Source organism: Dendrobates tinctorius, unplaced genomic scaffold, assembly GCF_039654945.1.
Source record: "Dendrobates tinctorius isolate UK_male_01 unplaced genomic scaffold, ASM3965494v1 ptg000086l, whole genome shotgun sequence".
In the NCBI taxonomy this organism is placed as follows: Eukaryota; Metazoa; Chordata; class Amphibia; order Anura; family Dendrobatidae; genus Dendrobates; species Dendrobates tinctorius.
In genome coordinates this window covers 29,997,834-30,022,565 of record NW_027361754.1, presented here as the reverse complement: position 1 = coordinate 30,022,565, position 24,732 = coordinate 29,997,834, and the positions used below count along the sequence as shown (strand labels likewise).

General features: G+C 48.6%; 1 protein-coding gene across 3 annotated transcripts in view; it reads right to left on the bottom strand.

Moving 5' to 3' along the window:
* The window catches only part of ANAPC4 (anaphase promoting complex subunit 4), a 92,020-nt gene extending 69,346 nt beyond the window's left edge, over positions 1-22,674 (bottom strand). For 2 of the 3 annotated variants that reach the window (XM_073585265.1, XM_073585267.1), the window contains exons 1-6: positions 22,549-22,674; positions 17,889-18,038; positions 17,408-17,513; positions 11,185-11,317; positions 10,241-10,315; positions 9,212-9,238 (exon numbers count right to left, since the gene is read on the bottom strand). In XM_073585265.1, coding sequence (XP_073441366.1) covers positions 9,212-9,238; positions 10,241-10,315; positions 11,185-11,317; positions 17,408-17,513; positions 17,889-17,996 — 449 coding nt within the window. In that variant the 5' untranslated portion in view covers positions 17,997-18,038; positions 22,549-22,674. The remainder of the gene's footprint in view (positions 1-9,211; positions 9,239-10,240; positions 10,316-11,184; positions 11,318-17,407; positions 17,514-17,888; positions 18,039-22,548) is intronic. The other variant, XM_073585266.1, reaches the window with a different exon arrangement.
* Between the last annotated feature and the right edge of the window lie 2,058 nt (positions 22,675-24,732).

The following is a 24,732-nucleotide window of genomic DNA, read 5'->3' as shown; positions in this document are numbered from 1 at the left end:
ACATATCAACTTCTTAGGTGATTGAATTACCATGAAGTCTATTAGCAGATGGCAGAACAAGAGCATTCACTATTATCAATAACTTTCATTACTTTAGGGAGTTACACATTTTATCATTTTCGCTGCTATCACGATGCAACTTCTCCCATTGCCGTAATGAGAGCAGAAAGCAGAAGTATCTGTAGTTTGCTCGGGACACGTTTATTTAGGGGTATATTAGTTTTAAGGAGAATTTAGCATTTTTTCTTTATCTGGGGTTGTTTCGGCAGCATGTGCATGGATTTCTGTAAGGCTTGTTCACATCTATGTGACGGTTGCAGAAAAATTTGCAACAAATCTGCAGCATTTTCTTTTTACGGTGTTCATTGTGTAGTAAAAATTGACTTGGTAATGTGAATCTCCAGGTCAGTACTGTTACACCAGTATAATATATATAAAATTCAAAAGTCTTTAACCCCTTTCTGACATCTGACGTACTATTCCGTCCATGGGACCCGGGCCCCTATGCCCATGGACGGGATAGTACGTCATAGCGATCAGCGGCGCTCACGGGGGTAGCGCCGCTGATCGCGGCCGAGTGTCAGTTGATTATCACAGCTGACACCCGGCACTGTGTTAGGGGCGGTCACGGACCACCCCCGGCACGTTAACCCCTGGCACACTGCGATCAAACACGATCGCAGTATACCGGGGGTTTAGGGAAGCATCGACAGGGAGGGGGCTCCCTCCGTGCTTCCCTGAGACCCCCGCAGCAGCGCGATGTGCAGCGCTGCTGCAGGGGCCTCCTTCCCTGCAGGTCCCCGCATCCAATATGGCGGCGGGGACCTTCGGGGGCCTGCAGGGAGGCGGCTTCCTCACTGGCTACAGAGCGCAGGCATGAGGAAGCCTTGTGCAGCGCCTGCGTCAGATTGCTGATCTGTCACAGCGCTGTGTGCCCATACAGTAGTTTTCTTCCATATTTGGGGTATCAGTTGTTGGACGACAACTTTTGGGGTCCAATTTCTCCTGTTACCCTTGGGAAATTAAAAAAATTGGAGACTAAAAGATCATGTTTGTGGAAAAAATATGATTTTGTTCTTTTCACATTGAGGGTTTCCAATAGGTACATCAGGGGCTCTCCAAAGGCAACATGACACCCGCAGACCATTCCATCAAAGTCTGCATTCCAAAACGTCACTACTTCCCTTCCGAGCCCCGACGTGTGCCCATACAGTAGTTTTCTCCCACATATGGGGTATCAGCGTACTCAGGACAAATTGGACAACATCTTTGGGTCTAGTTTCCAAAATGGTGTCATTTGTGGGGGGTTTCCACTGTTTAGGCACATCAGGGGCTTTCCAAACTGCGGAATGGCGTCCGATCCCAATTCCAGCCAATAAAGTCAAATGGGGCTGCTTCCCTTCCGAGCTCTGCCATGCACACAAATAGTGGTTTACCCCCACATGTGGGGTTTCAGCGTACTCAGGACAAATTGCACAATAACTTTTGGGGTCCTGTTACCCTTGGGAAAATAAAAATGGGGGGTGAAAAGATCATTTTTGTGGAAAAAATGTGATTTTTTAATTTTACGGCTGTACATTATAAACTTCTGTGAAGTCCTGGGAGGTTCAAAGTTCTCACCGCACATCTAGATAAGTTCGTTTGGGGGTCTAGTTTCCAAAATGATGTCATTTGTGGGGGGTCTCCACTGTTTTGGCACATCAGGGGCTTTCCAAACGCGACATGGCGTCAGATCTCAATTCCAGCCATAAAAGTCAAATGGCGCTGCTTCCCTTCCGAGCTCTGCCATGCGCCCAAATAGTCGTTTACACCCACATATGGGGTATCAGCATACTCAGGACAAATTGCACAATAACTTTTATGGTCCTGTTACCCTTGGGAAAATAAAAATTGGGGGTGAAAAGATCATTTTTGTGGAAAAAAAAAATTTGATTTTTTAATTGTACAGCTGTACGTTATAAAATTCTGAGAAGCCCTTGTGGGTTCAAAGTTCTCACCATATATCTAGATAAGTTCCTTGGGGGGTCTAGTTTCCAAAATGGGGCCACTTGTGGGGGGGTTTCCACTGCTTAGGCACATCAGGGGCTCTCCAAATGCAACATGGCGTCCGATCTCAATTTCAGCCAAAAAAGTCAAATGGCGCTGCTTCCCTACTGAGCTCTGCCATGCGCCGAAATAGTGGTTTACCCCCACATATGGGGTATCAGCGTACTCAGGGCAAATTGCACAATAACTTTTGGGGTCCTGTTTCCCTTGGGAAAATAAAAATTGGGGGTGAAAAGATCATTTTTTTTCTGTTTAGGCACATCAGGGGCTCTCCAAACGTGACATGGCGTCCGATCTGAATTCCAGGCAATTTTGCATTGAAAAAGTCAAACGGCGCTCCTTCCCTTCTGAGCTCTGCCATGCGCCGAAACAGTGGTTCCCTCCCACATATCAGGTATCAGCGTACTCAGGACTAATTGCACAATAAGTTTTGCAGTCCAATTTCTCCTGTTACCCTTGGTAAAGAAAAAAAAAAAATTGGACCAGAAGTAATTTTTTTTGTGAAAAAAGTTAAATGTTCATTTTTTTTTTTAAAAACATTCTTGTGACGCACCTGAAGGGTTAATAAACTTCTTGAATCTGGTTTTGAGCACCTTGAGGGGTGCAGTTTTTAGAATGGTGTCACTTTTGGGTATTTTCTATCATATAGACTCCTCAAAGTGACTTCAAATGTGATGTGGTCCGTAAAAATAAAATGGTGTTGCAAAAATGAGAAATCGCTGGTCAACTTTAAACCCTTATAACTTCCTAACAAAAAAAAAATTTGGTTCCAAAATTGTGCTGATGTAAAGTAAACAAAGATGAAATGTTACTTATTAAGTTTTTTGTGTGCCCTATCTCTGTGATTTAAGGGCATAAAAATTCAAAGTTGGAAAATTGCAAAATTTTCAAAATTTTCACCAAATTTCTGTTTTTTTCACAAATAAACACCAGTTATATCAATGAAATTTTACCACTAACATGAAGTACAATATGTCACGAGAAAACAATGTCAGAATCACCGGGATCCACGGAAGCGTTGTTATTACCTCATAAAGGGACAGTGGTCAGAATTGTAAGAATTAGCCCGGTCATGAACGTACAAACCACCCTTGGGGGTAAAAGGGTTAAAAAAAAAATAGATTTAAATCTTTACAAAACAATAATTGGTTTGTGTCACTATTGTCCGAGACCCATAACCTCTTATTTCTCTATCGCTTCATTGGGGGACACAGAGACCATGGGTATATGCTGCTGCCACTAGGAGGCTGACACTATGCACAAAAAAAGGTTAGCTCCTCCTGCGCAGTATACACCCCACCGACCGGCACTAATTTCTTCAGTTTAGTTTAGTGTCAGTAGGAGGTGGACACAGGTCTTTCATTAGACCCATATCTACCTCAGTGTGTGTCGTTTTCTTTTCAGGTTTTCCAGGAGGGATACAGAGTGAATAGTCACATCTGTAGTCCCACAAAGAGACTGTGAGTACGGCGTGTACTGCCACCCCGTATCCTCACAGCTCTCCGATGCAGGACCAACAGCCTTCTCAGGCGGCCGCCAACACGGGTACGTGTCAGCGATCCAGATGGTCCTCATCTCCCACCCACTCGCCTACCAGAGCCTGTCGGTTTGGATGAGGCGCGGACATACTTCTATCCAGGACAAGCAGGATGTTCAGGTACCTTTATTCATGACAGGTTACGGGTCCGGGACAGGGTAAGTATAGGGCCCCCATTCGCATCCTCCTCGGGCGGCGCCGTTCGCTGTTTCAGGGATTCCTTAGGAGCGGTTTCTGCGGCAGTGCTGCGGGCCTCCGCGGCGACCCCGCGCCTCCAGGCAGCCGCCGCTTTTGCCCCACAGCCCGCTTTCTTCTCCCCTTGCCAGGTTTCAGTCAGCAGCACTAGTGCTGCGTCACCTCCATGCCGCCCCGCACTGACAGGCGGCCGCCACATTTAATTAAGGTCCCGGCTTTATTTTAGGCCTACTCCAGCGTCACGGCCACGCCCCCCGCCGTCATTCTCAGGCGGGCTTCCTTTCCGCTCGTTCTAGGCCCGCCCACCGCCTCTCCTCCTGCTCCTAAGCGCCCGGAGGTGGCGCTCAGCCCTCATTTTCCAGCGGGCGGTATCTTGTTCAGCGTGCTCTGCCCATCATCCTCTCAGGAAAATCGCGCTTCCTTCTCATACTCCTCAGGCGGCCGCCATTTTCCCTGCCTGTCAGCCAGACACTGCACTCTGCTGCGGCCCTGCAAATCCAGACGAGCTGTGCAGCATCTCTTACTGGGATTATCCACAGGACAAAGGACCGTGAGTAGCTCTGCTTCTGCAGACTGACACCCTCCTCCCTGTCCCCCAACCTTCCGGGACTCCTTCAGTGACTGTCTCTCAGTATGTCTACCTCTAAACCTGATTATGCTCCCACGGGCACTTTAGTCAAGTTCTTTGCATGTTCTTCTTGCAAACGCAAACTTCCCTCAGGTCAGTCCACTCCCCTCTGCCTCAACTGCAGCAACCCCATTCAGTCCGCCACCCAGGAGCCCCCTATGGCTACGCGTGAGAGTGAATCCCCTATTCCTGGCTGGGCTTTTTCTCTATCTCAATCAGTGGCAGATCTTACTAAGGTGTCTCAGTCCCTAGTGGCCGTTCTTGATAAGTTGCCCCTGGACATTTCTGCAGTATCCAACAGGGTACAAGACGCTCCATCTGAGCCAGCCAGCATCAGCCGCAAAAGACCCAGGCAGGATCTCCGGCCGGAATCCTCCCCTCGCTCCATCCCACCACAAAGTCCTTCCCAGCAGTCTCCTTCCCGGGCCTCTTCACCCGAGTCAGGCGAAGCGTTCTCGGATGCGCCATCCGAAGAGATTTTAGAGCTGGATTTGGACCATGACGCGGACATGAAGGTTACAGTACAGAACCTCATTGCAGCGATTAACCACACCTTCGAAATCACAGACTCCCCTGCGAAACCCTCAGATCAGGAGTTTTCGTTCAGACGGGCAGAAACACCTTCCAGAGTCTTCGCTTCGCACTCTGAGTTTGACAAGCTTACCAGGGAAAGAGAAAATCCGACCAGGTGCTTTCAAAGAGGGAAGCGCCTCGGCGTGCTGTATCCATTTTCTCAGGAGCTCACCGAGAAAATGGATCCTAGCTGGACCAGATTATTAAAGACGCCACTGGAGGCACTAGCTCTCTTCTCCCCCAGTCCAAGCCTCGTAGACCTCCTCTAAGGCGTCAGTTTCGGCCCTTCCGCCGCTTTGCGACGGCGGAGACCTTTTCCAACCAACAAAAGCCGCAAGCCCGTCAGGATAGGAAGGTTTCTTTTAGGCCCACCCCCTCCTGGCGATCTCACTCCTCCCAAGGCAGATCCTCCAGGTCTAGAACTGGACGGTCTACTTCAGCATGACTATCATCGAAGCCCCGAGGCGCCTCCCCAACTGGGCGGTCGACTCCTTTTCTTCAGAGACGTCTGGCTTGCCTCAGTAGCAGACGCTTGGGTCAGGGAGGTTGTATCCTCAGGATACAAGATAGAGTTCGTTTCTTGGCCCCGGGATCGTTTCTTCGAGTCCCGACCTCCAAAAGACCCTGCCTTAGTTCCGGGTCTCTTTGCATCCATTCACAGGGTTTTATTCAAACCTGTTTGTAGTGCCGAAAAAAGACGGTGCAGTTCTGCCTATCCTGGACCTCAAGTTACTGAACAAGAGAGTCCGCCTACGACATTTCAGGATGGAGTCTCTTTGTTCAGTAATCGCTTCCATGGAGGCGCAGGAATTCATGTGCTCAATAGGCATTCAAGATGCCTATCTGCAGGTTCCCATCTTTCCCGGGCATCAGAAATTCCTGCGTTTCGCGATTTACCAGGACCACTACCAGTTGTTGCCCTGCCGTTCCGTCTCGCCACCGCACCCAGAGTATTTACAAAAATCTTGGCGGCGTTGATGGCCTTGTTGAGAATCAGAGGTCTTGTCCTCTTTCCCTACCTCGACGACATTCTAATCAAAGCTCCGTCTTTTCACCATACTCGCCAAAGTCTTACCATCGTCCTCGACACCCTGTCCAGTTTCGGGTGGCTCGTCAACAAGTCCTGCCTGGTTCCGAGACAACGTCTTGTGTTTCTAGGCCTATTGTTCGACACCTGTCGATCGAGGGTTTTTCTCCTAGAAGAAAAGATAATCTCTCTGCAGCGAGATGTACAATCGCTGCAGAGCACACGGCTTCCATCTCTCCGGGCAGCCATGAAAGTCCTGGGAAAGATGGTGGCAACGACCGAAGCAGTTCCCTTTGCCCAATTTCACTCCAGACGGCTTCAACAGGCTATCCTGTCTCGGTGGAACAGGTCTGTTCTATCCATGGAGCGTCCAATTCGCCTTTCATACAGAGTCAAGCAGTCCCTCAATTGGTGGTTGACGTCACCTCTCATCTCTCTGGGCTGGTCATTCCTTCCAATTCACTGGCAGATTGTGACAAACGGATGCCAGCCTCCTCGGCTGGGGGGCAGTGTTTCACAATCAGACTGTTCAGGGTCGGTGGTCAACTCAAGAGACAGCTCTGCCTATCAACGTCCTCGAGATTCGGGCAATCTGTCTCTCATTCACTGGGAAACGCTTCTCAAGGATCTGCCGATCGGGATTCAGACAGACAATGCCACAGCGGTGGCATATGTCAACCACCAAGGGGGGACACGGAGTTCCTCAGCTCTAGTGGAAGTGTCCAAAATTCTTCACTGGGCAGAGGTTTCAGTCCCAGCAATATCCGCGGTGCACATTCCCGGCGTGGACAACTTTTCTCAGCCGCGAGGGTCTCGCGGCGGGAGAGTGGTCCTTACATCCGGACGTCTTTCATCAGCTTTGCCATCGTCGGGGGACTCCGGACGTAGATCTGCTGGCGTCTCGCCTGAACAGGAAGGTCCCACAGTTCGTATCCAGGGCCCGAGATCCTCTCGCAGTGGGCGCCAACACTCTGACCATTCCCTGGTCTCAGTTCAAGCTCCCCTACCTGTTCCCTCCCCTTCCTCTTCTTCCCAAGCTGTTGAAGAAAATCAAAGCGGAAGGGGTTCCAGTCATCCTCATCGCTACAGATTGGCCCAGAAGGTCTTGGTTCGCGGACATCGTCAACCTACTCGCGGACGCCCCCTGGAAGCTTCCAGACAGGGCAGATCTGCTGTCTCAGGGTCCAATCTGCCACTCCAATTCTCGGCCGCTCAATTTAACCGCGTGGCTGTTGAGACCGCGGTTCTGAAACTATCAGGTTTTTTGGATCGAGTTATTCACACCATGATCCGGGCTAGGAAGCCATCGTCTTCCAAGATTTATTATCGTACATGGAAGGCCTATTTCTCTTGGTGCGAGGCCAATGACATTCCGCCTATGTCCTTTTCTCTCCCTTCTGTCCTGGCGTTCCTCCAGACAGGCCTTGACGCGGGCCTTGCCCTCCGCTCTTTGAAGGGTCAAGTCTCGGCGCTTTCCATTCTGTTCCAGAAGACGTTGGCCTCCCGTCCACAGGTCAGGACCTTTCTTCAGGGAGTGGCTCATGCGGCACCTCCGTACCGCGTTCCTGTGGATCCATGGGATCTTAATCTGGTTCTCGAGGTTTTACAGGGTCCAACCTTTGAACCTCTCAGAGAAGTTTCCCTATCCCTTCTCACCTGGAAAGTAGCCTTCCTTGTGGCCATCACATCCATCCGGCGCATGTCGGAATTGGTGGCCCTTTCTTGTCGCCCCCCTTTCTTGGTGCTCCACCAGGATAAGGTGGTCCTGCGGCCCCCGCCTTCCTTCCTTCCTAAGGTAGTGTCCACTTTCCATCTGAATGAGGACATTGTTCTCCCGTCCTTTTGTCCGGTTCCAACTCACCCTCTTGAGCGCTCCTTGAACAAGCTAGACCTGGTCAGGGGAATGAAGGTCTACCTGGCTAGGACGTCTCCCATGCTGAAGACAGACTCTCTCTTCATCATTCCAGATGGTGCGCGGAAAGGTCAGCCGGTGTCCAAGGCTACTATTGCTCGTTGGATCAGATCGGCAATTTTGGAGGCCTACCGGGTCAAGCATCAAGTGGCCCCTCCTGGAATCAGAGCTCACTCTACCCGGGCGGTGGGTGCCTCCTGGGCAGTGCACCACAGAGCCTCCGCGCTGCAGCCTTGCAAGGCTGCAACATGGTCTTCCATCCACACGTTTGCCAAATTTTACAGGGTCCACACCTATGCTTCAGCGGACGCCAGCCTAGGCAGAAGGATCTTGCAGGCAGCGGTGGCGAGTTCTCAGACCTAATGGAAGTTTGCTTCTCCCTCCCCAGGGACTGCTTTAGGACGTCCCATGGTCTCTGTGTCCCCCAATGAAGCGATAGAGAAAACAGGATTTTTGGGTTGCTTACCATAAAATCTGTTTCTTGGAGCCTTCATTGGGGGACACAGCACCCTCCCATGTTCTGCAACTCCTGTTCTTATGTTGTTGGTTACTTACAGTTGAGTTGTCTGTTCTGTTCAACTATTTTGTTACTTCTCCTACTGCTTTCTCACTAACTGAAGAAATTAGTGCTGTCGGTGGGGTGTATACTGCTGAGGAGGAGCCAACTTTTTTTTTGCATAGTGTCAGCCTCCTAGTGGCAGCAGCATACACCCATGGTCTCTGTGTCCCCCAATGAAGGCTCCGAGAAACAGATTTTACGGTAAGCAACCCAAAAATCCTGTTATTTCCTTCAATTAAGCTCAGATTTTTGTGTAGTGAGCTTCTTTTACCATTGTAGGGTATACACCATGTTCTTATTACATTTTTTGGAAGATGCAGTGATAAGAAAACAGCAATTCTGGTGTTTCAAGTCTTTTATTTATGGCCGATACCATAAAGGTTAAATTTATATGTACATAGATCAGACTTTTACAGATGTGGTGATACCAATCTTTTATTACTTTATTTTTTGCACTGTGAAATAGGGGTGATTAAAAAAATAAATAAAAATAGTTTTTTTTTTTCTTTTTTAGACCCCTCATGGGAACTTGAACCCTCAACCATTTCATCGATTGTCCTATAAACTGCTTGGTGTTTTGGGCCTTTTAAATCACATAGATCAATATTTAATAACGGGACAAATGTCACAGACAAATAAGTGAACATGACAGCATAATAATGCTGTTACATGGCAGCACTATAGAACATATTGTGCATTTCCAATAAACAAAGCCCAATTTTATTTTTCCTTACCTGAATATCTTAGCTGTGGCATTGTAACTAGGAAAAAAAAAGGTTAATTAACAGAGTGAAGTTATTCAGAGGAAAAGTAACATTCACATATAAAATGTGTTGCCTTCAATATCCATCTGTGTGACAATGTAAAACTTGTGTGTGCTTGTGAAATTACCCTTTAAAAAAAAAAAAAAAATCAGCTTGGGTACTAAAATGCCAGGTAAATACCTCCAGAGACCCCAAAGACCTATCATACTAGCCCCTTCAGAACCGAGCAATTATTGTTATTTTTTTATTATTTTTTTTAGCTTAGTTTACATTTTTCTTTAGAGATTTTCACACCTCTTGTTCCAAGAGCCATAACCATTTCTTATTTTTCCCAGTGATGTAGCCATTTTTCGGCTTGTTTAGGATTTTTTTTTCTGGAGGGGGGATGTAGTTGTGAGTGAAACAGTTAATTTTCTCATAAAATGTACTGAAAAATGGAGAGAGAAAAAAATACAAGGGGGATGAAATAGTAAAAAAAAAAAAAAAAAAAGATTATGCTTTTTTGTGAGGATGTTGTTTTTACAGAAACATGATTCTCCAGGTCAGTACGGTTACGACAATACCAAACTTTCATAGTTTAAATAATGGTGAAAAATAACAAAACAAAAACTAGACTGTGGCTGAGCTTCATAACAGTACCAAGACAGAAGCAAGGAGGTTTTCAGCAGACCACTGGCTGCCATAATAACCTATAGGTGCCCCGCCATCGTGCTGCAGGGGTCAGTGGCTATAATGCCGCTGTTAGATGATTAATAGAGCTCATGATGGAAAGAAAATGACCCGTCCAAAAAAGCAGGTCCCCCTCGGATTCTCATCACTTCTGACAGGTCTGTCCCCATCTGTATGTATAGGGAGACATCTGTAAATTAGGGGGGAGTGAGGAGACAAACTGAACACTTGCAGAAAACTTTTCCCATAGATTAAAGCTTGCAGAAAAAAAAGTAAAAGTCATATATGGAAACATAAGTATGGTAAATGACAACAACAAAAGATCTTTACTTTTTGGGCAAAGCAGGCAGCCTCGGGAGAAGCGTTCCGGACTCGTCTTCTGCACTGTAAAGCGACTTCAGGATACTAGGATAATATATATAAAAAAATCTGATATTAAGAGATCACACAATAACAGCCACTACTCAGTCCTATGCATATCTGCAATGGTTCCCGACACCCGAATTGGGCCAAAGCGACACTTTTTGATAAGTGGGTGAAATGGCAAATGAATTGAGAGAACACTGATGATGCCATCAGCTTCTCCAGGGGTTAGCTAGGCACAACCATACCAAAAAGTGTCTCTAAGGATCAGTGTACACAGCATTTCCGTCTACTGTCAGGATGTATGAAACGGCAGACAACAACATGCAGCACTAATAAATCCACAGTATGTCACATACCTTTCTGCAGAATTTCAGTGTAGATTTCACCATTTGCAATGCAAAACTTTTTAATCAATTTCAATCTGAGATTGGTGGGGGGTTCTACACGCGAGAAACCCACCGATGAGCTGTCATATAAGCGCCAGAAATTCACAGCTTCGTACATTGTGTAGTGGCTGTTCTCTTTCACTGAAGTGAATGGGAGCTGACCAACAGTATCCAAGAAGGCAGTGTACACAGTGAACATCCAGTGACCAAGAGAGCTGCAAACAGCTGTGTTCCGGACCCTGAATTATATTATATTGATTTCCTAACCATAAGGCCCACTCAGACAGTAATATAAATTGTACCAAGATTGGAACAAAGCACACGGACTGGCTGGTCAGTCTCCTGACCTGAGCGTGACAGCTGCATAGAAATACATGAAGTTGTCATGCTCGGGTCAGGAGAGTCGCCGGCCACTCTGTGAGCTGCGTTCCGATCTCTGTCCAATTTATACGGACTTAAAATAAGCCATCAATATCTTTGAGGTCACTTAACAGGTTTGTCCAGGACGATCTGTGAACTCACCTTTTCTCCTCTGCTACTTCCATCCAATGCATGCAGGACACTGACGTTTCCACAGAGAAAGAATGAAGGCTCTCAGGCTTTTCGACATCACAAAGCACGACCTTCCTTGTGTCAGCCAGACCAAAAGCCAAGACTTTGGGTACATACAAAGAAACCAAAAAGGAGATTTTTGTGTACTCACCGTAAAATCTCTCTTAGCCTTTAATTGGGGGACACAGAACCGTGGGTGTTATGCTGCTGTCCACTAGGAGGCGACACTATGCATAATCTGAAAAAGATTAACTTTGGCTCCTCCTCTGCAGTATACACCCCTGGACGGCATCAGCCTTCTCCAGTTTTGTGCAAAAGCATTAGGAGGAATATACCAGAAACATAACCATGCCTGTAAAAAAGGCTACTATAAACAAGCTCAAACAACAATATGAGAACCCAACCGTAACAACGGCCCGCAAGGGCAACAGGGTGGGAGCTGTGTCCCCCAATTAAAGACAAAGAGATTTTACGGTGAGTACACAAAAATCTCCTTTACTCTGTCGCCTTATTGGGGGACACAGAACCGTGGGACGTCCCAAAGCAGTCCCTGGGTGGGAAGCAGTGGACGAATATTGTGCTGACAGTCCCCTAGACTTGGGGTACTGCCGCCTGCAGGACCCGTCTACCCAGGCTCGCATCCGCTGAGGACTGAGTATGCACTCTGTAGTGTTTTGTAAATGTGTGCAGGCTAGTCCAATTGGCTGCCTTACACACTTGATGTGCCGAGGCTTGATGCCGAATGGCCCAAGAGGCCCCTACCGCCCGCGTAGAGTGTGCCGTGATACCGGCCGGAAGGGGAGAATTGTTGAGGCGGTAAGCCTCTTGAATGGTGGACTTGATCCACCTAGCAAGGGTGGCTTTGGAAGCCAGTAGGCCCTTGCGAACGCCTTCTGGAAGAAGGAAAAGTGAATCAGACTTCCGGAAGGGAGCAGTCCTAGACACGTAAATACGCAATGCCCTGACAAGGTCAAGCGTATGCAGAGCCTTCTCTACCCTATGAACGGGAGCCGGGCAAAGAGACGGTAGTGATATTTCCTCATTAAGGTGGAAGCTGGACACGACCTTCGGAAGGAAGGATGGTACTGTACGGAGAACCACCTTGTCCTGATGAAAAACCAGGAAGGGTTGCCTGCAGGAAAGAGCTGAAAGTTCAGACACCCTGCGTAGCGAGGTGACTGCCACCAGGAAAACCACTTTCTGTGATAGAAAGCGGAGTGAGACCACCCTAAGGGGTTCAAAAGGAGGTGACTGTAGTGCTGTCAAGACCAGGTTGAGGTCCCACGTCTCCAACGGATGTTTGTAGGGGGGAACCAATCGGGAAACCCCTTGGAGAAAAGTCTTCACTTGCGGCTTGTTAGCAATACGCCTCTGAAAGAGCACTGAAAGCGCTGACACCTGGCTCTTCAGCGAGCCCAGGGATAGCCCGGCGTCCAGGCCTGACTGAAGGAAACCGAGGACCTTTGGAAGAGAACAGGGAAGTGGGATCTGCCCACGAGATTCGCACTATGTGAAGAAAACCTTCCAGGTACGATAGTAAATCCTGGCTGAAGTTGGCTTTCGAGCCCTGATCATGGTTTTAACGACGTCCGGTGAAAAACCTGCTTGGGTCAAAACCCAGGTCTCAATGGCCACGCCGTCAAATTGAGAGCCCCTGAGTTCTGGTGGAAGAACGGGCCTTGTGACAGGAGGTCGGGACGTGTGGGGAGACGCCAGCGAGCGTCTGCTGTGAGTTGCACGACGTCGGCGTACCATGTACGCCTGGGCCAGTCTGGAGCGATCAGAATGGTGGGAACACCCTCTTGTTTGATCTTCCTCAGGACTCTGGAGATCAGGGGGAGGGGTGGAAAAATGTACAGAAGCTGGAACTGGGTCCAGTCCTGAACCAGGGCATCTGCTCCGAGCGACCGCGGATCGCGCGTCCTGACCATGAAATTGGGAACCTTGGCATTGAGATGGGATGCCATTAGATCCACGTCCGGGGTGCCCCAACGATGACAGATCTGACAGAAAACTTCGGGATGGAGAGACCACTCCCCCGAGTCCATTCCTTGTCGGCTGAGATAGTCGGCTTCCCAGTTGTCCACACCCGGAATGTGGACCACGGAGAGTACCGACCTTGCAGCCTCCGCCCATTGTGGGATACGTGTTACTTCGGTCATCGCCTGGATGCTGTGGGTGCCGCCTTGATGGTTCATGTATGCCACTGCCGTGGCATTGTCCGACTGTACTCTGATATGAAAGTCTGCTAGCAAGTGATGGAAGGCTTTCAACGCCAGGAAGATGGCCCAAATTTCCAGGATGTTGATGGGCATGGTCGCTTCCATTGGTGACCACCTGCCTTGCGCTCTGTGAGGTAGGTGCACCGCGCCCCAACCCATAAGGCTTGTGTCGGTGGTCAAAACCTTCCATTGAGACCGGAGAGAAAGGATTTTCCCCTTGCAAGCGAGGTTGGCTCGAGCCACCAGTGCAGGGACCTCCTGGTGTTTGCTGATAACCGGAACTCCCTGTCGAGGGAGAACGTATTTCTGTTCCAGGACTTGAGGATGGCCAGTTGAAGGGGTCTGAGGTGAAACTGGGCAAATGGTACCGCCTCCATTGCTGCTGCCATCCTGCCAAGTACTCTCATGGCATACCGGAGAGATCTGGGGGACTTGCGGAGGAGTGTGTGAACTCCCAGTTGGAGAGCCAGTGCCTTGTCCCTGGGGAGAATCACCAGACCCTTGGAGGTGTCGAATAGCATCCCCAGGAAGGTCAGAGACTGACTCGGGGTAGTCGAGGACTTCTGTAAATTGACTAACCATCCCAGGCGCCTCAGAGTGTCGATCGTGATCGAGACGTTGACCTCGCAGTCCTTGAGGGTGGGGGCCTTGATGAGAAGGTCGTCCAGGTATGGAACGACTACTATGCCTCTGGAGTGCAGACCGTCCATGGTAGCTGCCATGACCTTTGTAAATGTTCTGGGAGCCGTGGCGAGACCGAACGGGAGGGCCACAAATTGGTAATGGTCTTGGTTGATTGCGAATCTGAGAAACCTCTGATGGGCGGGAGCAATCGGTATATGCAGGTATGCGTCCTGTATGTCTATGGAGGCGAGATATTCTCCTTTTTCCATGGACACAACGACTGACCGGAGGGATTCCATGCGGAAGTGACGAACTCGAACATACTTGTTGAGTTGCTTGAGGTCTAGTATGGGTCGGACGCTGCCTCCCTTCTTGGGCACCACGAACAGGTTGGAGTAGAACCCTCGGAAGCGCTCTTCTGCTGGGACTGGCACTATGACTCCTGCTTGCAGGAGGGAAGAAACCGCTTGACGGAAGGCCTGAGCTTTGAGCGGGGATTTTGGAGGTACAGAGGGAAAAAACCTGTGCGATGGGCTGGTAGTAAACTCGATTTTGTATCCTGAAGACACTATTTCCTTGACCCACTTGTCTTCTGTAATAGGCAGCCAGACCTGCTGAAAGAGTAGCAGTCGTCCGCCTACAAGTGGGGTGTCTTCCAGAGGGCATGAGTCAAGATGAGGGAAAAGTCTGAGGTTTTCCTCCTTTAGATTTTGCCTGGCTTGCCTTTGACTGCCAGTTCCTGTCCGGCCTCTGTGCCGCACGTGTGTTGTCCCTGCGGGGGGAACGATTACGGCTTTGTGCTGGGCGGGAGACGGACCAGCCCGAAGAATTTCGAAAGGATCAGAAACGAGATTGATTACGTCTTTTAAACGTGCGTTTTGGTCTTAGTTGAGGGAGGGAAGTACTTTTGCCCCCGGTAGCATTGGATATCATTGTATCCAGCTTTTCACCGAAAAGACGGCCACTGAAGTACGGGAGATTTATTAGGGACTTTTTTGAGGCCGCATCCGCTTTCCATTCTCTTAGCCAGAGAATACGCCGGATTGTGATGGCGTTTGATGCTATTCCCGCTATCCCTCTTGCAGAGTCCAACGCTGAATGGACCATGTAATCTGCCACTACTGCAATTTGCACCGCCTGGTCCGCCAGCTGAGGATTTGAAGCTTGAAGGCCCTTTTGCAATAGATCAGCCCAGGCCATGATGGCCTTGGCTGCCCAAACTGAAGCAAATGCGGGAGCCAGAGTGGCACCTGCCGCTTCAAAGATTGAACAAGCCATGCGTTCTACTTGTCTGTCTGCTGTGTCCTTGAGGGTTGAACTGTCCGGCAGCGAGAGAAGCGTTTGTGCTGCTAGTCTAGAGACTGGAGGGTCCACTTCAGTCCAATCCTTGGTGTCTTTCTGTGGAAAGGGGTACCTTGCTTCCAAATACTTGCGATTGGCGAATTTTTTCTCAGGCTGCGAAAAATGCTTAGAAAGGATTTTTTGAAATTCCGGGTGATTAGGGAAGACCTTCGATGGTTTCTGAACACTTTCAAAGGAAATCTTGTGTTCTGATGCTTCCGGGGTTGGATCTGAGATGTCCAGCACCCGAAGGATGGAAGAGACGATATCCTCAACTATCGCAGTATCGCTAGGGGGACAAGGGAGCAAAGCGTTCTCTGTTTCGTTATCTGAATTGGAGTCACATATGCCCTCTGAGTCTTGCGCATTGCTAAGGCGCTCCCTAGCGGGCGAACTAGAGCGGAGGTTTCCCGTGGTCTGGGATCATTGTGGAGATTTGCATTGTCCTTCTCTATCAGTGGACGGCCTCTGTGACCTGAGGCCACTGTGTCTTTCCCTGGAGGGGGAAGACCTATTGCTATGTGAGGACGCAGATGAACGCGACCTGTGGGTCCGCTTACGCCTCGAACTGTCGGAAGCGCCCTGTTCATGAGACCGGACGTCCCTTTGCTGGGTAACGTTCATAGCCGAGACATGACCCTGCAGAGCCTGCAATAATGTGGAGGTCAGGTTATCTATAGACTGTGTCATAGACTGCGACATCTGAGTCGCCCATTCCGGCGCAGTAGCGGTCGCAGAAGCATGGTAGGGACTTCTTGGGGTACTGATCCTGTTTTTTGGGTACAATCCCAGCAGTGCAGGTACGTGCTGCCGCTGGGGAGAGTGGCCTTGCAGGCTGTGCAGACTGCATAAAAGCAGTCTTGCCTGGTTCTTTTCCTTGAGCCCGACATAATACCTAGGCTGCTTAGTGGAGGCCCTACAGGGGTATCTACGCAGAGGAAAGGAGTAGGAGAGCGCTATAGGTTATAGGAATTCACAGCTGAGTACAAAGAACCCAGCTGTGATCTTACCCCACCGGTGCGCCCCCTTAGGTCCAGCGCTGATAAGTCCCACATCCTGTGCCCCCCAGAGACTGCTGTGCTGCCTTCCTTCAGGTGCAGCAAGATGGCCACCGGATTCTGAGGTGGAGAGAGAAGGGGGTGGAGAGCTGGAAAAGGGCGCGCTGAGCTATGTAAAAGCGCGCCCTTCCTGCCTCGATCCGCCCCTTCTATGACACTGCAGTGTCATTTTCGTCATCAGGGGGGCGGGCCGGGGGGTGGTAATGGGGCGGCGACTTCGGTGGGGCCATGCGCGTGACTAGGGCCCTGTGGAGGGTCCCTTGGGGCGCTATGTAGCTACTGCTGACGCAGAGACCGGGGCGCAGGGAGCCCGGTCTCTGATAAGTGCCGTGCCTTTCTGCACCTCCCCTGGTCCCAAAAGGAGCCCACAGGTGGACTGGGGTCCCTGGTGCCTGGTACAGGCCCTACCTGCGGTGTCTCAACCTAATACCCCCAGAGGGGGATTAGGGAGGGTGCTGCTGTCACCGTCAGGGGGCTTCATCGTCGCCTCGACCCAGAGCCGAACGGAACTGAGGAAGGAGGGGGGGTCTCGACCTCGAACCAGTACCCGAGGGACTGGGGAGGGAGCGACATGGGGAATAGCCACCTCCACCTCAACCGGGTACCCCTAATGGGGGACCGAGGAGGGATCCATGCCGGGAGTCTCGCTGGAGACCTGCTTTTCTTCATCTGTAGTCCTTTGGAAAAAAAAACAGGAAAAAGATGGAGTAAAAAAAAATTCTTAGGTGTGCCTCCTGCGACACTAAGCAAAAACTGGAGAAGGCTGACGCCGTCCAGGGGTGTATACTGCAGAGGAGGAGCCAAAGTTAATTTTTTTCAGATTATGCAAGGTGTCGCCTCCTAGTGGACAGCAGCATAACACCCACGGTTCTGTGTCCCCCAATAAGGCGACAGAGTAAGTTAGTGTAATGAAGATTTTTCATAGACAGAACACGAGGATGCACTTACTTTTGCCGTCTGGTCTCCATGCCAAGCATGTCACTTCCTTTCCTGTATTCTCGTTAGGTGGTAAAACCCAGACTCTCTGAATATTGGCCAGTCTGTGGAGCAGCACCTGGCAAGACAAAGAGACATTAATGTGCAAGACACAATTCACACATTTAACACATTGTATATTTTCTGTACTTTTACACATCCAGAAACTCTACAGAACATTGGGACAGAAATCAAACATTTCTAAGATGTAATTATTGCTTTCAGGAAAAAGGTATTTTTGCAGGGCTCCCATCTGTCAGATTACAGACATAACCATTGGACTAGGTCCTACAAATCGATCCGACGCAATCTCTACTAACCCCTACCGCTTTCACCGGTGAGGGTTTTTGGAGGCTGGAATATCTTGAATGTTCCTTATAAAGTTTACTAAATCATAAGTGGAAACAAGGTGTTGCTGCAGACAATCAGAACAACGCCCAATTCTGACACTTACCTCTCCAGCTTTGTTGACAAGTGCAATGAGATCCCTCTTGGGAGACCAAGACATAAAGATAATTTCATGGGGTAATTGCTTCTCCCCGACTTGCCTAAACGAGGGCATCGCAGAATCTCAACTATTCCTATAACAGCTCTCCACCGACATCTGCAAGGAGAGAAACGACATTAGCAATGGTGTTGTGGTAATGGAAGGGAATTGCAAGTAATAAACATTATATGGTCTCTCTCTTCTACATCCATAGACATAATATAGAGTCGCTCCTCTGCAGATATAATGGCTCCCACTCTTCTGGGAAGAACTCCTATAAGATTTTTGAGGTGTCTGTGGGAATTTTTTTTCCTTTTATCCAGAAGAGTATTTGTCGGGTCAAACCCTGATGTTGGGGGGAGGCTAGGCTCACAATCTCCATTATGGGTGTTGGATGGGGCTGAGGTCCGGGCTCGTTGCGGCCACTCATGTTCTCCCCTTCATGTCTGTATGGACCTTGTTCACTAGGCTCAGTCATGGGGAACAGAAAAGGGTGAACCCCAAACTGTATCTCAGAAAGCTGAAGCTACAAATGTCCACAATGTCTTGTGCTGAAATATTAAGATTTCCCTTCACTAAAACTACAGGGGAGAAAATAAGTGTTTGATACTCTGAAGATTTTGCATGTTTTCCCACCTACAAAGAATGGAGAGATTTGTAATTATTATTGTAGGTACACTTCACCTGTGAGAGACAGAACCTAAAAATAAAAACCAAAAAAATCACATTGTATGGTTTTTATATAATTAATTAGCATTTTATTGCATGAAATAAGTATTTGAAGCAATAGAAAAACAGAACTTAATTTTTGATACTGAAATCTTTGTTTGTAATTACAGAGGTCAGACGTTTCCTGTACTTCTTGACCAGGTTTGCACACACTCCTCCATACAGATCTTCTCCAGATCTTTTGGGTTTAGGGGCTGTCACTGGGCAACACTGTGTTTCAGCTCCCTCCAAAGATTTTCTATTGGGTTCAGGTCTGGGGACTGGCTAGGCCACTCCAGGAGCTTGAAATGTTTCTTTCATTCTAATGTTTCAACTGCTTAGTTGCCCTGGCTGTGTGTTTTCGGTCACTGGCATGCTGAAAGATCCAGCCACGACCCATCTTTAATGCTCCTACTGCGATACATGACCCCATCCATCCTCCCTTCAATACGCTGCAGTCATCCTGTCCCCTTTGCAGAAATACACCTCAAAGTATGGTGTTTCACCCACCATGCTTCATGGTTGGGACGGTGTTCTTGGAGTTGTTCTCATTCTTCTTCTTCCTCCAATACGGTGAGTGGAGTAGATACTTTTATATTTCGGTCTCATCTGACCACATGACCTTCTCCGGATCATTCAGATGGTCATTGGCGAACTTCAAACAGGCCTGGAAATGTGCTGGTGTGAGCAGGGGAACCTTGCGTGCCCTGCAGAATTTTAATCCATGACAGCATAGCGTGTTACTACCAGTAATGTTTGAGACTGTGGGCCCAGTTCTCTTCAGGTCATTGACCAGGTCCTCCTGTGTAGTCCTGGGCTGATTCCTGATCTTTCTCAGAATCATCCTTACCTCACAAGGCAAGATTAAAGAGCCCTAACTTTTATTTGTTTGTCACTATAGAGTATTATGGGGCAAGAAGGGCGAGTCATCAGTGAGTGGGGGCGCCATTCGTGCAGGTTATAGGGTGCCAACCTCCACAGCAAGGTAGGATCAGACAGTGCCAGAATAGGGTACGGCACGTTCTCCCTTTTTTTGTACTATTTGTGTATTATTAATGTTCTTAGTCTTTCACTGTATTTTAATAATTATATATTGAAGGTCATATTTTAATTGCTATATAGTACAGACTGGCTTGGTGAATTTAGGACTTTTCGGTTGTACTACATGAACTTAGTGACGCTGTGAATAGTAGTACACCAGAGGAGGTCTCGATCTGCAGTTATGGGGTCAGCAGAGCGGTGGTGACTAGAGTTGAGTGAATTTGTTCAGGTTCAGCAAGCTATAGCGCTTACCGAATAAGCTGCAGAGGGAACCCGGCTTCCTGGATCGCTCTGGCTGATCAGCGCTGCAGCTGCATTTGTCATGACTGTGTCACAGCACATGCATGGAGGGCCTGTGTGTTGGTGTCTCCATGCATGTGCTTTGACACAGCTGCGACACATGCAGCTGCAGCGCTGATCAGCTGCCGCGATCCAGGAAGCCGGGTTCCCTCTGCAGCTTTGTTCGGTAAGCGCTATATCTTGCCGAATAAGAGGGAACCCGAACAAATTTGCTCAACTCTGGTGATGACTTTTCTGCTCCTCAGCCATAACCCCCGCGCTCTGTAACATTACGGGGTCTCCAGTTCATGGCTGAGTTGCTGCGGTTCCTTCCACTTCTCATTAATATCACTCACAGGTGATGGGGGAAGATTCAGGAAGAAGAAATGTCATGGACGGACCGAACTGGTATCAGTGAGCTCTGCACCACCGCCCGATCAGTCACTTTAGTGAAAGCAAATGACAGGTGGGGGGCCGGAGGTTATATACCAGGAGTGAGGGGTCAGAGGTTATACACAGGGGGTGAGGGGTCGGAGGTTACACAGTGGGGGTGAGGGGTAGGAGGTTATATACCAGGAGTGAGGGGGTCGGAGGTTATACACTGGGGGTGAGGGGTCAGAGGTTATACACTGGGGGTGAGGGGGTCGGAGGTTATATACTGGGAGTGAGGGGTCGGAGGTTATACACCGGGGGTGAGGAGTCGGAGGTTATATACCAGGAGTGAGGGGTCGGAGTTTATACACTGGGGTGAGGGGGTCGGAGGTTAAACACTAGGGGGTGAGGGGTCAGAGGTTATACACTGGGGGGGTGAGAGGTCAGAGAATATACACTGGGGGGGCAACGGGTCAGAGGTTATACACTGGGGGGGTGAGGGGTCGGAGGTTATACACTGAGGGGTGAGGGGTCGGAGGTTATACACGGGGGGGCAGGGGTCGGAGGTTATACACTGGGGGGGCAGGGGTCGGAGGTTATACACTGGGGGGGTGAGGGGTCGGAGGTTATACACTGGGGGGGTGAGGGGTCGGAGGTTATACACCGGGGGTGAGGAGTCGGAGGTTATATACCAGGAGTGAGGGGTCAGAGTTTATACACTGGGGTGAGGGGGTCGGAGGTTATACACTGGGGGTGTTCTGCCCTCTGATATAGGGCAGTCTGTTTGTGTTATGTGCTCTGAATAAAGCAATGTTTGTATTATTGCTGTGTTAATTATAGCACCATCTAGTGGTGGCTGAATTTATAGCTAAGTCCTATGTAGCATTTAAAGCCTGAGACTTTAACAGAAGCAATGCACTGTGGGATTGAAGCAGTGTATTCTGGGAGGAGGGGACTCCATTTTCCTTTTGTGAATCTCATAGGATGCACATGTTATTTTGTCCTCCTGTGTAACCTTTGTTTTTCCTGCAACTTCTCTACTTGAGTCACTAACCGGCTAAAGCATATCTTGTAAGAGTCAGTGTTTTCTTGCAATGCAGTGATTCAGAGGTGTTATTTACGGTCTAGCAGCCAAGAGATGTCATTAACCCTCTAGTTGCCAGTTCTCAGTAAATGTAATCATAAACTAATGTATTCCTATGTAATGTTTGCATCTCAGTGTACACTTCTGTGATTGTGTTAGCTATGATCATCTGCCTAATACTTATGCATGTTATTTGTATTCCTTGTAATTTTACCGCGCATGGTCTATACTCTTCACAAATAAACAAGTTAGACTACAGAGAACAGTCTGCTTATTTTGGAAGACAGAGCTGTGGTTTATACTGTATGCTGGATTGCACATCGTGTCAGCGTGCCTGAAAGCAGAATAGGGGGTGAGGGGTCGGAGGTTAAACACTAGGGGGTGAGGGGTCAGAGGTTATACACTGGGGGGGTGAGAGGTCAGAGAATATACACTGGGGGGGCAACGGGTCAGAGGTTATACACTGGGGGGGTGAGGGGTCGGAGGTTATACAATGGGGGGGTGAGGGGTCGGAGGTTATACACTGGGGGGGTGAGGGGTCGGAGGTTATACACTGAGGGGTGAGGGGTCGGAGGTTATACACTGGGGGGGCAGGGGTCGGAGGTTATACACTGGGGGGGTGAGGGGTCGGAGGTTATACACTGGGGGGGTGAGGGGTCGGAGGTTATACACTGGGGGGTGAGGGGTCGGAGGTTATACACGGGGGGCAGGGGTCGGAGGTTATACACTGGGGGGGCCAGGGGTCGGAGGTTATACACTGGGGGGGGCAAGGGGGCGGAGGTTATACACTGGGGGGCCAGGGGTCGGAGGTTATACACTGGGGGGGGCAAGGGGGCGGAGGTTATACACTGGGGGGTGAGGGGCTGAATGTTGTTCATTGGAGGTGGTGGGAGCAATGGAGGGAAGTGAATAAAGCGGAGCTCAGTGATGACGCGCTCTGCAGTCTGCACACATGATACATATGACGCACAGGACCCGGCTGCTGGAGGTAACACATTACTGCACAGGACGCTGCATACATTGCTCAGAGCTACTGCGGTCAGTGACGTGAGGACGCGCAGAGCAGGTACATTGCAGGGTGAGCCGTGCAGGTACCGCAGCCCCGCCATATGCCGCGCTGCACCCGGGCCGGCACTCACTGACCTCCCAGCGCCGGCTTCACCTCACCGGAAGTAGACGTAGCCCCGCCTCCTGACGTCACTCATTTCAGTTTCGCGCCTGTCGTCTACTAAGGAGGTGTGACGCAGACCAGGATGACGTCACGGTCACATGACCGCAGAGGCCACGCCCGCTGCGCTCACGGTCGCTTTTGTATTCTGACTGCTGCTCGTGTCATTGGCCTTCTGTTCAGTGTCGTCATCATCATCTCTCCGCAGCCTTGTGGGGGGGGTTCTGATTTCAATAAACCCGTTTTTTTGTTTTTTTTTTAAACCAAGCTTCGGTTTCTCCCCCTCCCCAGGTCCAACACTGAGCTCCACTTGTTGGTCGGCCATTGTCTGTAACCATATATTTACACAATGCGTCCAAATATTACTATATGGCACTTCAGCATAAATATTTCAACAGCAAAGTGGCAACAAATCAATGTATCAACCACGAAGAAGCGAACCACTTTAACAAAGGTAAAAATTTTCTTTTTTATTGAAAAATTTAGCTTATATTTTAAAACGACCACATATACAAAAATCCACAGAAAATTAACCCACAAGAGGTCAGCAGTCAGGCACTAAAATAGTTAAATACGCAATCACAGATGTAATCCAAATTAATCCATAAAAAACTTTCCTCTGTGCTTTTTTGCACATATATTATTTCTACAAACAGCACACTGGAAAAATATATTTTATATAATTTTGCCCAAATACTCAGTCTATACAAAATTGTATAGACGGAGCTGATACTGTTCCTGATAGCGCCGCAGCGTTATAATAGAAACAATGTCCCAGACAAAAAAAAAAGCGTAAATGAGGTTTACCTGAAAAGGTGCCGATAAACAGTGCCCCACTGCTGACCCTGCGCCCCGACGCGCGTTTCGCCCTACTGCTTCTTCCAGGGACGTCCCCGGGGCGCTATCAGGCACAGTATCCGCTCCGTCCATACAATTTTGTATAAACAATGCTTCACAAGCAATTTGCTGGCAGAGCGCTCTGTTGGGAGTTGGATTATTTCCGCCCTTATAATTTGTACAAAGCTCTTTTCTATTAGCGATTTGCTAAGCTATTTGGGCATTAGTTTAATAGTGGAGTTCTGTTTATCAGTACCTTATCAAAACAATATTTCTATGCCCTTTCTAATTTTTGTTTATAACATTATTGTTGTGTAGTCAGACAATCTGCTTTAAAATGCTGTAGTTTATTATAAAGTATCAGCATTATTGCTAGTTTGATTTTGTACAGGCATTTTTTTTGCATCTTGCCGAGTATTTGGGCAAAATTATATAAAATATATTTTTTCAGTGTGCTGTTTGTAGAAATAATACATGATGCTTTTTTGCACATAGGAAAGTTTATGGATTAATTTGGATTACATCTGTGATTGAGTATATAACTATTTTAGTGCCTTACTGCTGCCCTCTTGTGGGTTAATTTTCTATGGATTTATGGATATGTGGTCATTTTATAATAAATGCTAAATTTTTCAATAAAAAAGAAAATGTTTAAATTTATTAAAGTGTTTCACTTCTTCGTGGTTGATACATTGATTTGTTGCTGTTGAAATATTGTCTGTAACCAGTCTGCGCCTTTTCCCCAGTAGCCAGCAGGAGCTGCTGAGCTTATTGATTGGCTGCACCGCTGTCCCCTGCGCTGCAGCCAATCCCCGCTGCACCTTGGGGGTCAGGTTTTCAGAAACAGAAAAGCCCATTAAATCGTTATTCTGATCATAAATGGTTAACAAAAACTGAACAACTTTGCTATTTGACTTTTTAGTAAAAATCCCATCTGTTCTCAAAACCATTAATTGTTAAAATCACCTTGTTTACCGCTCGTTGCCTAGGTTACTGGCCTCCTTTGCTGTCTAGCAGCAGTGGTGACGTCTGCACAGGGGAACACTGTGCTCCCGCAGAAGAGACCGAGACAACGCTTAGGGGCGGAGTCACACTAGCGAGAAATACGGACGAGTGCTATGCGAGAAAAAAATTGCATAGCACTAGGACCAAGGTTTCTCCATGGGGCAGCTCCCATCAGCAGTCTTTTGTCTCGTCCATTTTATACGGGCTCAGAAAATCGCAGCATTCTGCGATTGTCACCGTATTACACCCATAAAACGCCAATGCAAGTCTATGGGGGCGAGAAAAATACAGATTATACACGGACCAGACGTGTTACT